General features: G+C 43.6%; 1 protein-coding gene across 2 annotated transcripts in view; it reads left to right on the top strand.

Annotated features, from left to right (window-relative positions):
* SPSB1 (splA/ryanodine receptor domain and SOCS box containing 1) overlaps positions 1-15,144 on the top strand; it is a 32,318-nt gene extending 17,174 nt beyond the window's left edge. The window contains exons 1-3 of one of the 2 annotated variants that reach the window (XM_051637487.1): positions 2,434-2,521; positions 8,912-9,740; positions 13,031-15,144. In XM_051637487.1, the coding sequence (XP_051493447.1) occupies positions 9,047-9,740; positions 13,031-13,158 (822 nt within the window). In that variant the 5' untranslated portion in view covers positions 2,434-2,521; positions 8,912-9,046 and the 3' untranslated portion in view covers positions 13,159-15,144. Of the gene's footprint in view, positions 1-2,433; positions 2,522-8,911; positions 9,741-13,030 lie in introns of those variants that run through there. The other variant, XM_051637486.1, reaches the window with a different exon arrangement.
* Positions 15,145-16,555: the final 1,411 nt, after the last annotated feature.

Consider the following 16,555-nt stretch of genomic DNA (forward strand, 5'->3'; position numbering starts at 1 on the left):
ATGCAGAGCTGTCAGTGCAATGTGGGATGGTAAACTCAGGGCTCCATCCTGCTTTCTGGGGGAAGAGCTTTAGTTGCTGGCTTTCTGGCCTGTTCAGTCAGCTCCTGCTCACTGCATACTTTATTATGGCTTCTTTCAGGCCTCATGGTCAACTTAGCAACCCTTCTTATGCCATTTAATGCTGCTTACTCTGCAGTGTAGGCACTTGTGTGCCTGTGTGGCCCTGATTTGCAATGTTGGGGATATATGTTTGGAGTAAATTTGTTTTACAACTAGTATGCTGGGAAAGCAGAGCAAATGGCTTAACTCCTTTTAACACTACCAATAAATGAACTATTTCTAGCCAGAGTCTCACTGTCCCAATTTGAACAGAATTTTTGCTGTGTAAAGGCCACAGTGAGTAAGAGTGGAAAGGAAGTGGACACATCAGACAAGGGGATAAGGAGAAACTGCTGTTGGTAATGCAGAGGTCTGAAGCCAGCAGTAGTAATTGCTTAACCTACATACCTCTCTAATGCTGCTGTCCTCAGAAAGCTGAGGTCAGTGTGTCCTCGAGGTAGTTTTGGAAAATGTACAAAAGAATGACTTTAGAGTACTGATCTAAGTAGCCTGACCATAGGGAGATGGACTCGCAGTGCTTCATGCCAAGAACATAATGGCTTGCAGTGCCTGAGATTTTACTAAAGTTGATCCCAGCTTCTTTATGGATGCAGATTACTAGCACTCAGGCTGGCTTCCTCTCCTCTTGGGAGGCAAGGGAGCAGAGGTTCTGATGGGGTACTTTACTACTTCATTTTTTCTTTAATGAAGCAAAGTCTCCAGCCCAACATCTCTAATGTAATTTTATTTCTGCAATACACTACAGAAGTATGCTCAGACCTGTGGGATGAATGAGAGGTCACGGATTGTGCTGGTGGACAGTCATGATGTCAGTGTGCCATGCTGCTCCTAGTGCTGTGCCTGTGTGTACCTGTTAGTCATAAGTGGGAGAGGCTGTGGAAGAATACACGTTCCATACGTGTTCAGTTGTGGTTCTGAAGGCTTATTAAAGGAGAGTGTCTGTCACTTTAAGTACAGGGTTTGAATGAAAAGGCAAAATTAACTCTAAATACTTGACTTTAGAGATTTGATGCCTACCAAAGATGGCATTGCCAGAGCAGGTGAATGGCTGGAATCTGCCTCTGAGAAGTTATTTTAAAGAGCCTTAAGGAAACATGGTGCCTGGTCTTCAACATGCAGTTAGCATTAATAAGGTACCTGGGTGCTACCCTATAAAGACCTGTAAAGAGTCTAATGACCTTTCTGAAACATCCACTAAACTTTCTCTGTGAGGAAAACCAGCCTGAGTTCATTTTTTCTTTAAAGAAATATCTTAGTTTTTCTGCAACCAAAATGGCCATTTGTAACTAGCCTTTAATGGGAGAGGTATCTGGCAGGACTTGGGGAACTCCTTTATTCTGTATTACTTCCACCATTACAGATACTTTGCAAAGTAACCTCTCTTCTGTTGCTTAGTAGTGTTTTCTGCTAGATGATGCAGCAGTGCAGTTAACAGGAACTGGCTGGGTAGGTGGACAGTGGAAACTTGCTTAGGTTGATTACTCGTAAATGGCTTACTTGAGGATGGGTGGTTGTTGTTGTTACTTAAGGTTGTAGTTTACCTAGATGTGCTGCTTTGAGTAACTTCAATGCTTTGCTTTGTGGAACCAGACAGTCCATACATGATGTAAGAGGGGATGCTGCCTTTCAACATTGCAAAAATAGCTAGAAAACTTCTACAGAAATTGAATCATCCCAAGGGGAGGAATGTTGGAGTGCTACATTTATACAGACCAACTGATTCTTGGTGGTTACAAGTCCTGGCAGTGTTGTATAATGTCATGCTCTTGGCTTCCTTGACCAGAAGCCCTTCCTGGTGTGTCTCAGGGTGGGCGTGCTTATATTAGCTGCCTCATGTACAGACAAGCAGAGCACTTGGTATCTGCTTCGGAGATGAATGAGGCTGTTTGCTTAACAAGGTGGCCTGTTACCTCTAGTCTAAGTAAATCAAGCATTGCTAAATACTAAGTGTCTTGGCAGATCATGAGCACAGTTACTTGTCAGGGGCCTCTTACCCTGCTGGAGGATTTTGCTGCTTGATGGGTCACATGCCATCTTTCTTAATTCCTGCTTGCCCAACCTCTTGGGAACTCAGAGCAACTGCAGTTTCACTTTCTGTGGTGGCCACACAGCCCTGCCAACAGCTAAACCTGCTGAGCCAAACTGCTTCTGCTCTTCTGTAGGTGGAGCTGAGGAAATTGCCCCTGTGGCAACACTCTGTGTCGGGCAAGACAGCAGTGAGGCTGACAGTGCTGCCAAAATGAATACTGCACACTGAGGGTTGCTTGCCCAGCCCTGATGTAAGCAAAATTGCAACACTCCAAAACCAGCTCTAACCATGTTGTCAGTGTAGTTGTTCCTGTCATCTGTTCTGTAGCTGCTTGGTCTCTGCTAACAGCCCAGGAAGACTGCGTCGGCAAAGGTGAGCTTACCTTTTTCCCAAGGTTTGATTCATATTTAGTGGGCTGAGAAGGGTGCCAAAGCCAGAATGCTGGTGACATGATGGCATCAGTGCTGGATTGGGATCTCTCAGCTTTCCTGTGACCTGTTTCTGTAGCAGATGGTAGATTTTTGATGCAAAGAATTAACAGCGGGGAAAATTCAGTGTCCTGGTTCTTTGGGGCTGAAGTGTGAATGTTATTTAAGGCGGGTGAGTTCTTCTCTCTCCACATTAATTAGGACGTTTTGTAGCATTGCTGATCCCCTTGGCCTTTTAGTTTGGTTTTAGCAAATGAATAGTGTAGCTCCTTTGTTTGCTTGTGGGATGAACGTTCAGCATGAGATAATGGACTAAGGTTAATGTTTTTCTAGTAAAATCATGGAAACCTGAGCAAGACTACAGTGATTTTTTTTTTACTGTAATTTCTTAGTACTGTCTGGGATCCTTCAGTTCAGCTTTCCAAAGCTGTAAGCAAGTAAATGACCATGTGCAGAATATATATATATATATTATTTTTTTTTTTCCTTCTCCTGAGGTGTTTTCCAGGCTGGAAATCTTTAGGATAGGCTCTGATTAATTGTCTGTAGAGCACCCAGAGTATTTAAAGGTCTGCCTTCTTATCTGTAGAAGTACACTCAATAAATATTGGGGCTGGGTGAATACAGCCACAGTAAAGTGACTTGAAGAAATAGACTTCAAGTAAAACCAGATCAGGAATTAAGGAATTGCATAACCTTTGTGTCATCTTGTAATTGATGTTACAGCCAGATGTCCTATAGATTTTGAGCTGCAGAGCAAGGGGAGGACCTATGAGGAGACAAGTGTTTTTTATTAACTGAAGTTATCAAACTTTATGTAACTGTCTGAAGTGTTTCTGGTCCTTCTTGTAGAGTTTGTAACTGAAGGAGAAAGGTTTACCAGTATTCAACTTCAAGAAAACAAATGTTTTCAGTAGTTAAGTAAGTGTCTCACGGGTGCTTAAACAACAGGCATCTTACAGTAAGTTTTTTTGGTTTTTTCTTTCCCTTGTTCTGGAGAGGATGCTTCTTGAAGTCTTTGTACTCTGGGTTTTTAATTTGTGACCCATCAATGCTCTACTGAGCCTCTGGCAGCACCTTGGTAGCTCAGGAGCTGGGTTGGTTAATGGAACCAGCAGTGACAGTGACTCCTGACTTGCTGGCTCTAGTACTGCTTTGTGTGCAGATGCTGGACTGGGACTTTGAGGGCTCTTGCTGCATGCAAGTTGCTCCAAATAGAGCTGAAAATCTGCATGGCAGCCCAGTAAAATTCCTGTCATTTTGAGATGTAGCTACCTGAAATAACTTCCCACTGTGTGATACAACTTGCATGGAAACAGCCTTTTGGCTTCAGATAAAACTATGAGGATGTCTTGGGGGAGTATTTTTTGGCTTAAGCTCACTGTATTGACAGCCTGGATTGCATTTCTAGTGTGTGTTGAGATGAGGTGAATGGGTTTGAATGCCAGCATAGGAAGGAATGAGGTGAATTGTCTGGGAGCAGTAAGGACCCTTGTTTTGAATGTGGATGACTTTTAAAATCTGTCTAAAGTATTTAAGGGGCACTGTTTTGCCTCAGGTTTGCAAGGCATTAATCTCAGTTTTGGGGGACATTAGGGAAGTAACTGAAATAAAGATTTAGCTGTTTGTTTCCTACTGGTGGACAAAATAGTCTGCTGTGGATAGTTGAGACAGCTACCTGCATGAGATCTGCCTAGCTGGGTTCTTGGCTGCCTTCTGTGAGGTTCACTGCCAGCTGAAAGGGGTAAATGTGGCTGTGGGCAGAGTGGGGCTCTGCTCTGTACATGGCATTTTGCTGAACTAAATCAAGATGACTGCCTCAGCTAGAGTGGTCTGTCCTGGGCAGCTACATTGCCTGGTTCCTGTCAGTGCCTAAGCAAAGGAAGCTGGACACAAGCTCTGCCATATACATTCTTTTCTTTGCAGAGCTGTGTTCTCTGTATTCAGCAGCAGGGACTTTGACACCTTCCACTGAAATGTCTTTTTCTCCTGACTTGATCTATTTGTAGCCAGCAGTTGTTCTGAAACCTGGTGTATCTTTCCAGTATGGCAAACTGCCTCTGAACAGTTGAACTGAGGGGATATCTAATTCTCACTGAAAATAGCAGTGAACATTTTTTTCTGAGGCACTCTTATAATTTTGTTCAAGGCTTTTAAGCCTGGAGGGTTAACAATAAAGCAAATAGCATGGGAGCAGAACATAGCATCATGGAGATAAGCTTGTGTATCAAGCAAAGCAGAATTGCAGCAAGCCTGAGCTGTTGGTATGACAGATAAAAGCACTTTCAGTGCTTTCGTTTGTACTGAAACCTGTAACAGTTCAAAGGTTCTGAAGTAGCTAATTCCTGAGCTTATCTTTGCATTTATGGCTGGCTGTATCTCATATCAAGCTGCCCAGGGCATTAATCCATTAGTTTAACAAGGTAAGCTTTTCTGTATCTGTCCTGCTGAGGAAAAGTGCCTGTATTGTCTTGTGCATGAAGAGGCTTTTCCTTTTTTAAAAAAGGGGTATAATTGTGCTTCCTGACTGTAGGGCAAGGTGCCACGATGCAGTTCTAGACCAGGCTAGTGCCAGGAAGAGTGGAGCCAGCTCTGAGCAGGAACTGCTTGCCTTGCTCTAATAAGGAGCCAAGTTGCACTTACACCTTGGCATATGATGCTTAGTATCTGACCTAATAGACCCCTTTGTTCCCATCTTTTTTTTTTTTGTCTTTCCCTCTTCTTTATTCTGGCCTTTTGTCCTTCAACTAGTGTTAATAGTTTGCCTGGGAAAAGAGTCATAATTGATGCAAGTGATGAGTGGTATTGGTGCTCAGGAAAGGCTGGTTTCTCTTTGGAGCAAGCAGCGAGATGGTATCCTGTCCCCTATGCTTCAGAAATCCCTGTTGTCTTTCACTGTGGTGATTCCCTTTCTGGTGCAGCAGCCTTGAGAGAAATATGATTAAGCTTATGTTGGCAAAAGGCAAAAAGTCATAATGAATGAGCCATTGTTTTGCTAATGAAGAGCTCAGAATTGTATTCTCTGACTTCTCTTGAGCATTTTGTGCTTCAAAGCAGTCTGCATCAATACTCCTGTAGTCTGGCAGTCTGCTTTGTTTTGGTTCTTGCTTCCTCTGCTCTGTTCTCACATGTACTGTACAGCTGTCAGGAAATCTCTGCCTCTCCTCCTCTTGCCAGTGTTTTGTTCCTTTATCCTAATCAAAGTTCCAACAGCTGAATTTGCCTCTAGACTTCCAAGTTGCTTTAACAGACTTTGTCTGTTGGCCTTGGTAGGTAGATCAGGTAGATCACCTGGTACTTTATGTAAAACACCACATGATTCAGTTCTGTTTCAGCAGCCTGATGATCTTTATCCCAGCCTGAGCAAATTATCCTCAAACCTTTTTAAAAAACTTCCTAGGTGGGTTTGTAGAATTTGTTTTGATGTTGCAACAAAGTATCTGGAAGACAGTTAAAACAGTGTAAGCTGTATACAGGTAGCTCAGTTCATGTGTGTATTGGCTTGTTCTTGGGATCCCTTGGTTTGAGATACTGCTGTTCACTAGGCTTGCAGAGCAAGGGAGCCTCTGCCCTTAGAGGCTGGGAGTGCCTGTGTGTCATGGAAACACTTGGGCCCAAACACCTGAGCTGTGGGGTAACACAACTACATACTGTGTTGGGGGAGAGTGATGTGCTGGCATCCAGTGACTGTACTATCCCTCAGTTGGTTTTGCTGTTACTGGCTTATTTTCAGCTGCTGACCAGCTGGTTTACATAATTCAGGATTTGTTTTTATGTGGATGGTACTTAACTTGCAGGATGTCTTGGTTATCTTAACTGATAATGTGACTGGACTTTATTTAAATGACAGTTGTTTAATGAACCATCATCTTCTGTCCATCAGTGCTGTACATCTTGGGTCCTTGAATAGTTTGAAATAGCTATGGTGCTGCCTAGTAATGTGTACTGGGATGTGACTTAAAGCACCCCAGGCATTTTCCTCTCCATACTTGAAAAAAAGGAGGGAAGGAAAGGAAAAGTAGTCTTGTCTCATTTTACTTAAGCACTACAAGAATTGAGCTCACTCTTCCAGTGGCATACCCTGGACTAGTAGTAAAAACCAGTAAGGAAGCTGGTGAATTGGTCCCTAACCCAGAGCTTACATGAGCCTTCCCTGTCACCTTCTAGCTGAAGCCTCACTGCTTGTGTCCAGTAACCTTATTTTTAAACCAGATCTGATTCATGATCTATTTTCTATGCCAGATGAGGTCCTTGGTTGTGAGTTAAGTGTTGTGACTGTAGCTGGCAGGAGCCCTGCATGATTGCCTCACTTCAGGAAACGTTAAAATAACACTTTTTTTTTCTTAGAAAGCTAGTTTGCTCCCCTCCCACTTCTAATTCTCCTAATAGCTGCCCCCAGTTTGGCAGCTGCCTTACAGAGGGTTGTTTGTGTTGCTGAGAGAGAGCAGAGACACTCTGGTGGATACAGTGCTGGAGGAGAGGTACACAAAGTGAGCTTGTATCTCTAGCCAAGCTGGCTTAAACTTTTTAGAGGTTTCTCTGAAATTTGGAAGGAAAACTGCTAAACTGTGAGAAGAATCTTGCTCCTCCCCTCTGGACTCTCAGGCTGAAGCTGGGAATTTTTTCCTCTTGGAGAAGAGAAGCTGCCCCAAGTGAAGCTGTTTGAGACAAACCATACAGCAGGTTTGTCTGCTCTCTTGACTGTAATAATGCAGTGGGGCCAATGGTACCAATAGCTGCTGGAACAGGTGTCCTCTGAGGCTGGACCCAGCAGCTTTTTTCTGCTGTTTTGGACTTGCAGTCAAGCCTCCAAGGTACTTAGCAAAGCTTTAGTGGGGTTGAAGAGAATTATCTCCTCAAAGCTGTATCAGTGGCTGCTAGCTGCTTTGCCAGCTGATCTGTGGAAGGTTTGTAATTCTCCAGATGGAGAAGCTTTTTGTTTTCATTGCCTGGCTCCTACTGTGTTTGATCACTGGTATGGGGAGATGGTTTGTGCTCAATGTTTCTTCTTTTTTGGAATTGGTTGTACAGAGGGAAGAAAATTATTTATGGCTGGATAACAATGGGTAATACTTCTGTGCATCTTTGCAGTATGTGGCCTTTACTCTAGGGGATGCTTACAGCCTAAGGATTCCCCAAGAACTTTCATTTACAGTTGTCAGGCAAAAGAGGAAGGCTGGAATGTAGTTGTCTTTATCTACTGTCTGTCAGATCTAGTAGCACTGCAGAGGAAGCACTGGAGTACTGGAGCTAGAAGCATAGAAAGCACTAATCTAATGTTACATGAATAAATGGTTTTGGACCCTGGAAAAACAGCCCAGGTACTAGGTCTGTTTGTAGTGCCTGATTTACTTGTCAGTCTGATCCTCTTCTTGAGTTAAACACATATAGTCCTTCTGCAATGCAGCCTTCTTTCCTTTCCTTATAGTGTAAGCTATACTTTGGAATGTTTTGTGTTCTGAAGACTAGTTACAACCTCTCTAGAGCAGCAGAGGGTAAGTTTATTTAGTAATGCCACTTCTCTGCCAGGTACAGCTCAGACTAAAGCTTTGCAGGGAAGTTACCTGTATAAACCAGTCCCTCCCTACTAGTCAGCTGTAGCATGTTACTACAGGGTCCAAGAATGCAATTGTAAATTCAGGTCTACCATTGAGAAATTGACTGAAGCTGTTTGGAAGGAGCTGGAGCAGTGAACACCAGTGGAAGGAGCTGGAGCAGTGAACACCAGTGGGCAGCTTGAGCCTTACTAGGATGTGTTGTTCCGCCTGACCTTGTGCTGTGAACTAGGGCTGGGAGATCAGGCAAAAATATGTTCATGCAAGCCACTGTTTTCAGCCCTCCTACCAACTGAAGACAATTTGGAAAAATCCAAGTCTCAAGCATTACTGTGTACAGAGTTCGAAGTCTTCTGCACTGAATAAACTCTTATTGAATCTTGCAATGTGGACAACATGTAGGTGATTGTGATGTGAAAGCAAGGTTAGCTGGAGGTAGCCTAAATATAGATGTCTTCTTAAGGCTTAGTGATGCAAGAATAGCTGTAACAAGATGATGAGCTCTGATGGCTGAAACCTTCCTTAGGCAAAGAAGCAGAAATTCAAGTGCCTTTCTGAAGGGAACATTAGAAGCTTAGTACCTTAACTATTTGATCTATATGCTATCTCTGCTATGCAGGATATACTGCCTAAGTAGCAGAAATTATCCTTTCTTGCTGGTGGAAAGGAAGGACAAGTTGTCAGGATAAACAGATGAAAACTGTGCTCTGTAAATGTTGCAGACAATGCTGTATGTGCTAATGTTTAACTGATCTCTTGTTTTTCTTTCCACCCCTTAGGCAATAGTGACCAGTGCACATCTTGACAAAGTCTCCTAGCAACCTTTTCTGCAGTGCTGAGTGACAGCAGGAGTGGCTGGGTAAATCGATGAGCTTGCCTTGGGAGCCTATAAATAGGCAAAATCAAAGCACACAATGGGGCAGAAGGTCACAGGTGGGATAAAGACTGTGGATATGAGGGACCCTGTATACAGGCCATTGAAGCAGGAACTCCAAGGACTCGACTACAGCAAACCCACACGCCTGGACTTGCTACTAGACATGCCTCCTGTATCCTATGAAGTCCAGTTACTGCATTCATGGAACAATGATGATCGCTCACTGAATGTCTTTGTGAAAGAGGATGACAAGCTCATATTTCACCGGCATCCGGTGGCTCAGAGTACAGATGCCATCAGAGGCAAAGTCGGATATACAAGAGGACTGCATGTGTGGCAGATCACATGGGCAATGAGGCAGCGAGGGACACATGCTGTGGTGGGGGTGGCCACAGCAGAAGCCCCTTTGCATTCAGTAGGGTACACAACGCTGGTGGGAAATAACCACGAATCCTGGGGATGGGACCTTGGGCGTAACAGACTGTACCACGATGGCAAGAACCAGCCAAGTAAAACTTATCCTGCCTTCTTAGAACCAGATGAAACTTTCATTGTGCCGGACTCCTTCCTGGTGGTTCTGGACATGGACGATGGGACACTGAGCTTCATTGTAGATGGGCAATACATGGGTGTTGCATTTCGGGGACTCAAAGGAAAAAAGCTATATCCAGTGGTAAGCGCAGTGTGGGGACACTGTGAAATACGGATGTGCTACTTGAATGGACTTGACCGTGAGTATAACTCCCTGTGTGTGTTCTAGCAGCAGCTAAAGTGCAGGCTTACTACACCCTCCTGGGGAGGATTCTCATTTTGCTAGAGAGGTGAGGGTTTCATGGCTGCAGGAGGATTGCTGGATCCAGCTCTGAATCCTTAATGGCTCATTCAAAAAGTTTGGTTGGTCACATGCACTGTTACCAAGGCACTGCAGGGAGCATGCAGGGTTGGGGGAGGTGGTAAGGTGGGACAAGGTGATGCCAGTTGTCTAGAGATGAGAAGCCTTTCTATATTGGTACCAATGTATCTACAGGAATGTCCTTCTGACAGTTTCATTATTGGCAATGTAATCCCAGTGTCTCTTTACAGGAAACAGTCTCTGAGGGACAATCACCTTCCTTGAATGTCTAATGAAAGGACTCTTAAAATCCCTTGCAGGCAAGAATGGGGAGATCTGTCCCTATTTAAGGAAATGGGAATGCCTCATCTTTCAAAAAAGTATCTCACTTCTCTGCTTCTTTCAGGGCAGGGTGTGCTCACTTCTAGCATGGGGCTGGATATTGTAGCCAGCCCAACTTGCATGCCAGGCCTTTTACTAATAGGGACATCAATCTCTAGCTAAGCTTAGTAATAAATTTTGCTGTCCAAATGTGCTAAAGTCTGTTATCTCTCATAGTCAGAAGTTCCCAGTGGGCCAGAATGTGACTCAGTCCTCTGGGTAGGGTGGAGGAGAGAGGTGAAGGAAATGGATTAAAATCTGGATTTATGTTGTTAGTGAAATAAATTTGGCAGTATTGATATGAAGAGTAGTGTTTCCCCTGCATTCCAGAGCAGTGCCTGCCCAAAGGCTGTAGCATACTCGGCTCTTTTATTTGTGCTTAGACAATGTTCTAATGCTGGGACAGCAACGGCAAACCCCTGGCACTGGTGACATGAGGTACAACAAACCTGACTGGGCACCAGGAGACGTGAGTTATCAAAATAACCAGGAAAGCCTTGCAAAGGGATAGAAGCAAAATCCACAAGACCAAATTGGCAGAGCTATTGGCAGAGCACTTCCTCACCAAAAGAAAAAATCAGCTAATTCTGCCACAACTCACAGAATGGCAGCAGCTCCGGTAACCAGATTTTTCTGAAGACTTAAAGCCAGTATCTGCAAATCCCCTCCAAGCTAGCAAGTCTTTGGAGTTGTTGGCACAGAACTGCACTTAGCAAGGAAATGGCCACCTCCAGTATTGGATTTGGTGTAATGTGCTCTCAACATAGAATTGTGGGCGTAAGGCCAGGAATGACTGGATGCTGTTTTGGCACAGATAGAAAGAAGGTGTCTGGCTCTATCCCCTTCTAAGTATTCAATAGCAACACTGTCCAGTGATTGTAGAGCTTGTGAATGGAAGGTGGTCAGATGTGTGTGCTTTCTCCTTTGGACTTGATATCTCTTGTCAGGCTGGGTTATCAGTACAAACTAGATGAGGACAAAGTTATTGCTCTTAATCTGTGTGGGAAGACCATCCTCTCCTTTTAAAGCCATTAAACTGGAATGTATTTTATGTTAATAACTATAGACTTTGAACATCAAGCCACTTGTGCTCTGGCATGGTGGCTAGACAATGGTTCAGTCCCAGCTATCTCCATATGCAGCAGGAGGAATTGGGACAGACACTGAATACAGGGTAGCACAGCCGTATTTTTCACTAGTGGCACAGAAGCTGTGTGACAAATGGTGGGGCTTGGGAAGCAACAGCACTGCCTTGACAGATCTGTTTGCTTCCCACCCAGCTGTAAGGGCAAAAGAGGTGTGCTTATAGAGGTGTGATTCTTCAGGAATAATGCTTGAAGCACTGGGCGAGCTTTAGAGAACTGCTAGAAAAAACATTCCACTGCAGCTTCCCCTGGAGCAGGTAATAGCTTGTGATCCATAGCAATGAAGAAGGGGGGAGAAATAGGGCCTCAGTTGAGCTTCTGGCTGCTGACTTGAGGAGGAGATGGACCAATTCAAGTGTGTATTTCCTGACTTTGTTACCAAGTCTCTCTTCAGCTAACAAACTCCTTCTCACAGACTTCTTGCCAAAAATTAGATAGAAACTAGCTTTCTCCACTTTTCCTTGGAAGGGTTTTCTACATGGAACAGTAGTATGACTGTTTACTTTCTCCAACGTAGAATCAGGAGAGGCCTGATCAGAGGCTACTGAAGATATGCTTCTCTGAGTTTCTCAATGTTAGCTGTTACCTTTGAACATGGAAGGAAGGGATTTGTATCCACCTTATTGAATTCCGTTTAAAAATGCAGGAAAAACGAAGCTTTTCCTGTCTCTCAGCTGTTTAAAATGGCTGTACAAACAGCCAGATTAATTTGGCTTGTAGCAGTGGAAGCTAGAGCTGTTGGCACCTATCTAGGTTCCTGAAAACTGCAGCCTCTCAGCCAAACTTTTCCATTCCTGTGGATGTTTTTAGGTGTCTGTTCAGCCCTAGATGTCTGTAAAGGAAGCTTTCTAATGGTGCATCCTGAGCCCTCAGGCTATTAGAAGGATGTCCAGTTACCTGCTTAATTTGAGATGTCTTTGTGTTAGCCCTCTCAGATAACCCTTAGGCTTAAGCAGCAAACTGAAGGTGAGCTTTGACAGATTTAGTGACAGAAGCTGTGAGAAACTAATCTGAATCTTCCTCCTGTGCAGCTGTGATGTGTTAACTGGCTTTGACCTTAGTCCCCTGTATGTTGTGAATGACTCTTAAGCATTAAAGGGCCCCATATGCTATTCCTGAAAAACTAGTATTATCTTGTTCAGTGTTTATAAGCACAGGATACAAAAAGAATAGCCAAAGGCCTGTATCTTTCACAGGGTTACAATGTAGGAGGGAATCCTCTGATGGAAAATGTCACAATACAAGTAGTGACATGAAGCTTTGATGGAAGGCTTTGTTTTTCATGGGAAGTGTGTAGTACAAATGAAGGGGTTCACAACTGTGGTCCTGCTATGACAAATCACAATACTTTTTAGGTATCCATACCACATGCTGTTGCATTGTCTGCTGCAGCTTTTTACTTCAGTGAATCTTTTAAGAAGATGGAGGGGCTTTCATTAGGGGATTCTAGGATTTTCATACATATACACAGAAATTTCATGCTCTGCCTGTGTATTTGATGAGGTGCATTGCTGATGTGTGAATGCTGCATGTCTTGGATCCTGCAAATGTGCCAGACATTGACTTGTCTTGCTCAGTCTTTTCTGAGGGATTTTTTTAGAACTAGAAAATGAATGTGTAACTTGTGGGATGGGATGTTAATGTTTTGGCTTTCTTTTCCCAGCTGAACCACTGCCTTTGATGGACTTGTGTCGGAGAGCTGTGAGGCTTGCCCTGGGCAAGGAGAGACTGAATGAGATCCCTACACTGCCACTGCCAGCTTCCCTCAAGAGTTACCTGCTCTACCAATGACCTTCATGTTCAAGGACAGAGTTGGAACCAAGACAAAATACTGGAGCTGACCCACTGAGCAATGGGTTTTCCACCCTCATGTCATCGCTACTGTTGGAACTCCTTGGCCAAGTATTCCTGCCACTGCTTATGTCTCCATGTGCCATTATTGGCAGCTCTCAAGTAATCTTTGTTTCACAACCAAGTTTTTTGTTCTTTGGAATTCACTTCCCCAGCACACTTAGAAAAGGAACATTTACAGAAGCTCTCTGCTTCCCTGCTTCTCCTGAGAAAAGGTGTGGTGTTGCATCCTTTGGGTTGTAGAGCCTAGGAGTGAATGATTTTTTTTGTATCAGATAAAGGGAAGAACATAGTTTGGGGGAAGGGAAGGCATTAGGAATAGAAATGTTAAGATCAGGTCCTAAGAATGGAAAGGCACAGGGTGGCCAGCAGAGTTGGAAAGAGTCTGAAATACCAAGAAGAATTAATTGCTGAGTTTTTAAAAACCAAAAAAGACACCCCATCTTCAAACCCTGAAATACCAAAACCAAGAACCCTTCCACCAGGACACTCCTTCATTTGGAGGTTATGTTGCTGATGTCTGTAGCTCTGCCAGGACTTCTCACCATGTTCTAATGTTTTTTCATAGCCATTGAATCCTGCTTTCTTGTTCATCACCACTGCTTTCTCAATTCTCCTGCTGCTTTCTCTGGTCTGCCTATTAGTGGGTTAGCTTCAGTTGACTGAGCAGTCATACCATGTCTTCACCTGCCCTCTTTTTTTACTGAAAACTGCAGGTTTTAGTCTGGAATGAGAGGTTTGATGCTGATGTGGGGACAGGGAAGGGATAAATTTTTGCAATAGGGTGAGACCTGCTGAATGAGCTGCTATAGGTCCTGCTGGCTTACATGTGCTTGGTGTATAGCCTGTTCCATGTTAAGGCTTTAGAGAAACATACTAATGTGTTTATCTAAGGGATCTGCCAGGGAATTATCTTCCTAGATAAGCTGCTTAAAGTCATGCAAACCTGGCTTTGTTCTGGCATAGACCGTGGGCATAATCTCCACTTACCTATGCAGTGGGAATAGTTCTCTCTGCTTCTTGTTTGAGGGTAGGAAGTTGTCCCAGAAAAGGTGGTAGCAGTGGCTGCAGAAGTGCCATCAGCACATGAGAAATCAGAAGGTGATTGCTGCAGTATGTAACTTGTGAGATTTTAACAGAGCCAGTGGGGTGACCTTGAGGCACAGCAAGAAGAAACTGAACTGCTCCAGAGCTGGAGATGGGGGGGCAGGAGAGAACTGCAATAAACAGGACTAGCAATTCAGGCAAAATCGGCACATCCCAAATAGATTCTCACCTCAGTAGCCAACTGAAGAGGATGACACTCCTTTACTAGCAGGAGCTGCTCTCTTGACCTCTCCACAGGTTACTATGCTGCCTTTCTGGGGTTATTTTGCACATTTCTTTGTCTTGAAAATTGTTTGTGTGGTTGGTTTTTTTGCTCCTGAGTTATCCCTTCAGTTTGGTGTAGGTACAAATGAGTTTAGTTGAAAATGTTAATATATATATTTGTGGTGTATGTATAAGAACAAGTTTTAAACAGCTGCTGTAGGGTACCTTTTTTTAAAATAAACTACTTGCATAGTATATTTTTTAAAGCACAGAATTGCTGCCAAGACTGGGTGGGGTGTGAAGTGCCCCTTTTTAATATTATATGATTTTTTTAAATGTAGACGTTTGTACTAGTTTATGTTACAGGGTGGGACACAAGAAAATTCAGTATGTATGGAGCCCTACTTGGTTGCCTTCAACTTGAACCAGTGTCTTCCAAAACTCCAGGGAAGCAGCTGTGTTCTCCCTACTTTCTAATGTTATTTGTGCTCCCTTGTTTCCATCTCTTCTCACTTCACCAGTACATTGCTTTGTACAGTTTTAAATTCTGACTTTCTATTTTATGACTGTAGATAATACTCAGTAACCTAATAAAGTTTATTAAATAATACTTGATGCTGATTTTTTATTTGTATGAAATTATCAGATTTTATAACTAATCTTTCTACATGAATGGTAAGACAAGAGGTGGTGTGGCCTTGGAAGAACAACAGTTTTTAAAGCTGGCATCTAAAAGGTGTGTACAGGTGGAGGACAGGTAAGATGTGCTAATCTGAGACTTTGTGGTGTTGCCGGTAGTGCCTAAAAATGGTTCCTGAAGATGGAGTTGAATAAAATCTGGAGTACAAACTGTTGGCCAGGGCAAGAATATTTTCAGTTTCAGCTATCTTGTTTGTCTTCCACACATAGAAGACAACTGTCTGTAGATCCTAAGCCTAAATATCCAGCATATTCACTATCACTTCTGCTTTGCTGCAGGTAGTGAAGGACTTCAGTGAATATTTATTTTCTGCCTGTATGTGAACAAGGGCAGCTTCCCCTCAGCTTTCAGTGGAAGGCTGCTTGCTTTGCTGGAGGTGTGGCTGGAGATGGGTTCTAGGAGAGTAGCAGGCTGGGGAGGGTGCATAAGGTGGGGTGGGTTGCAGAAAGACTGAGAAATTAGTTCATGCTCAACTCCAGACACCCAAACAGGCTCATGTTCCAGCTGCATGGAATATTTGAAACAAATGACCTGCTCAGGGCTGGGAGTCTGCAGTGTTTATGTACAGTGCCATGGCAACAGTGGAGGAAGTCATGAGATGGGGATTGGACCTGGTGGAATCAACAAATGATATCACAGATTAGCCAGTCCTAATGAATCAGGGGCTCTTTTCCTGCTCCTGCTATTGCCAGTGTTCAAGCACTGGTATGTGGCAGGCAGATCTATTCCTTTTTGACCAGCATTAAGAACTGCAAGCTCTACTTGTATCAGGCCTGCCTTGAAAACCAACCCTGTAACCCGGGCCAGCATCTCATCTTTCTGCTGTTGCTGACTAATCACATTTATGCACATGGAACTGTTCATGCAAATGCAGATTTTATAGGAGGCTTCTGGCCTTGATAATTTGCCTGCTGCTGCCTTGCTGGTGATACAGAAGTGCTGTGGCAATTCTTCAGAGAATCTCGGCATCCTGGTGCTCTAGACAAGCAGAGTAGCTTTTGTTCCTTCCTAGAACTTGAGGCTTTGGTGAAAGAAATTTGAATTTAGAAAAGTGTACAAGAGGGGAAGTGTTTAATAGAGGAGTTTAGTAGCTGATGTGGAAGTATGTCATACTACTTTAGCAGTCCTGTCACAATTCCTGTCAAAAAGAAAGCCTGTCTTGAGTGCAGGTTATGCTCCTGTATGCCAGCAATCAGCCCTACTGTGCATCTTGGTCAAAGTTATGACAATGTCAAGAGAAAAAACACTTGGGGGCTTGGAGGACAGTTGCCAATTTTCTTCTTTATCTGCAAAACAGAGAATTGATTTCTCTGAGCTCAGACAACT

This window comes from Apus apus, chromosome 20 (assembly GCF_020740795.1).
Source record: "Apus apus isolate bApuApu2 chromosome 20, bApuApu2.pri.cur, whole genome shotgun sequence".
NCBI lineage: Eukaryota > Metazoa > Chordata > Aves > Apodiformes > Apodidae > Apus > Apus apus.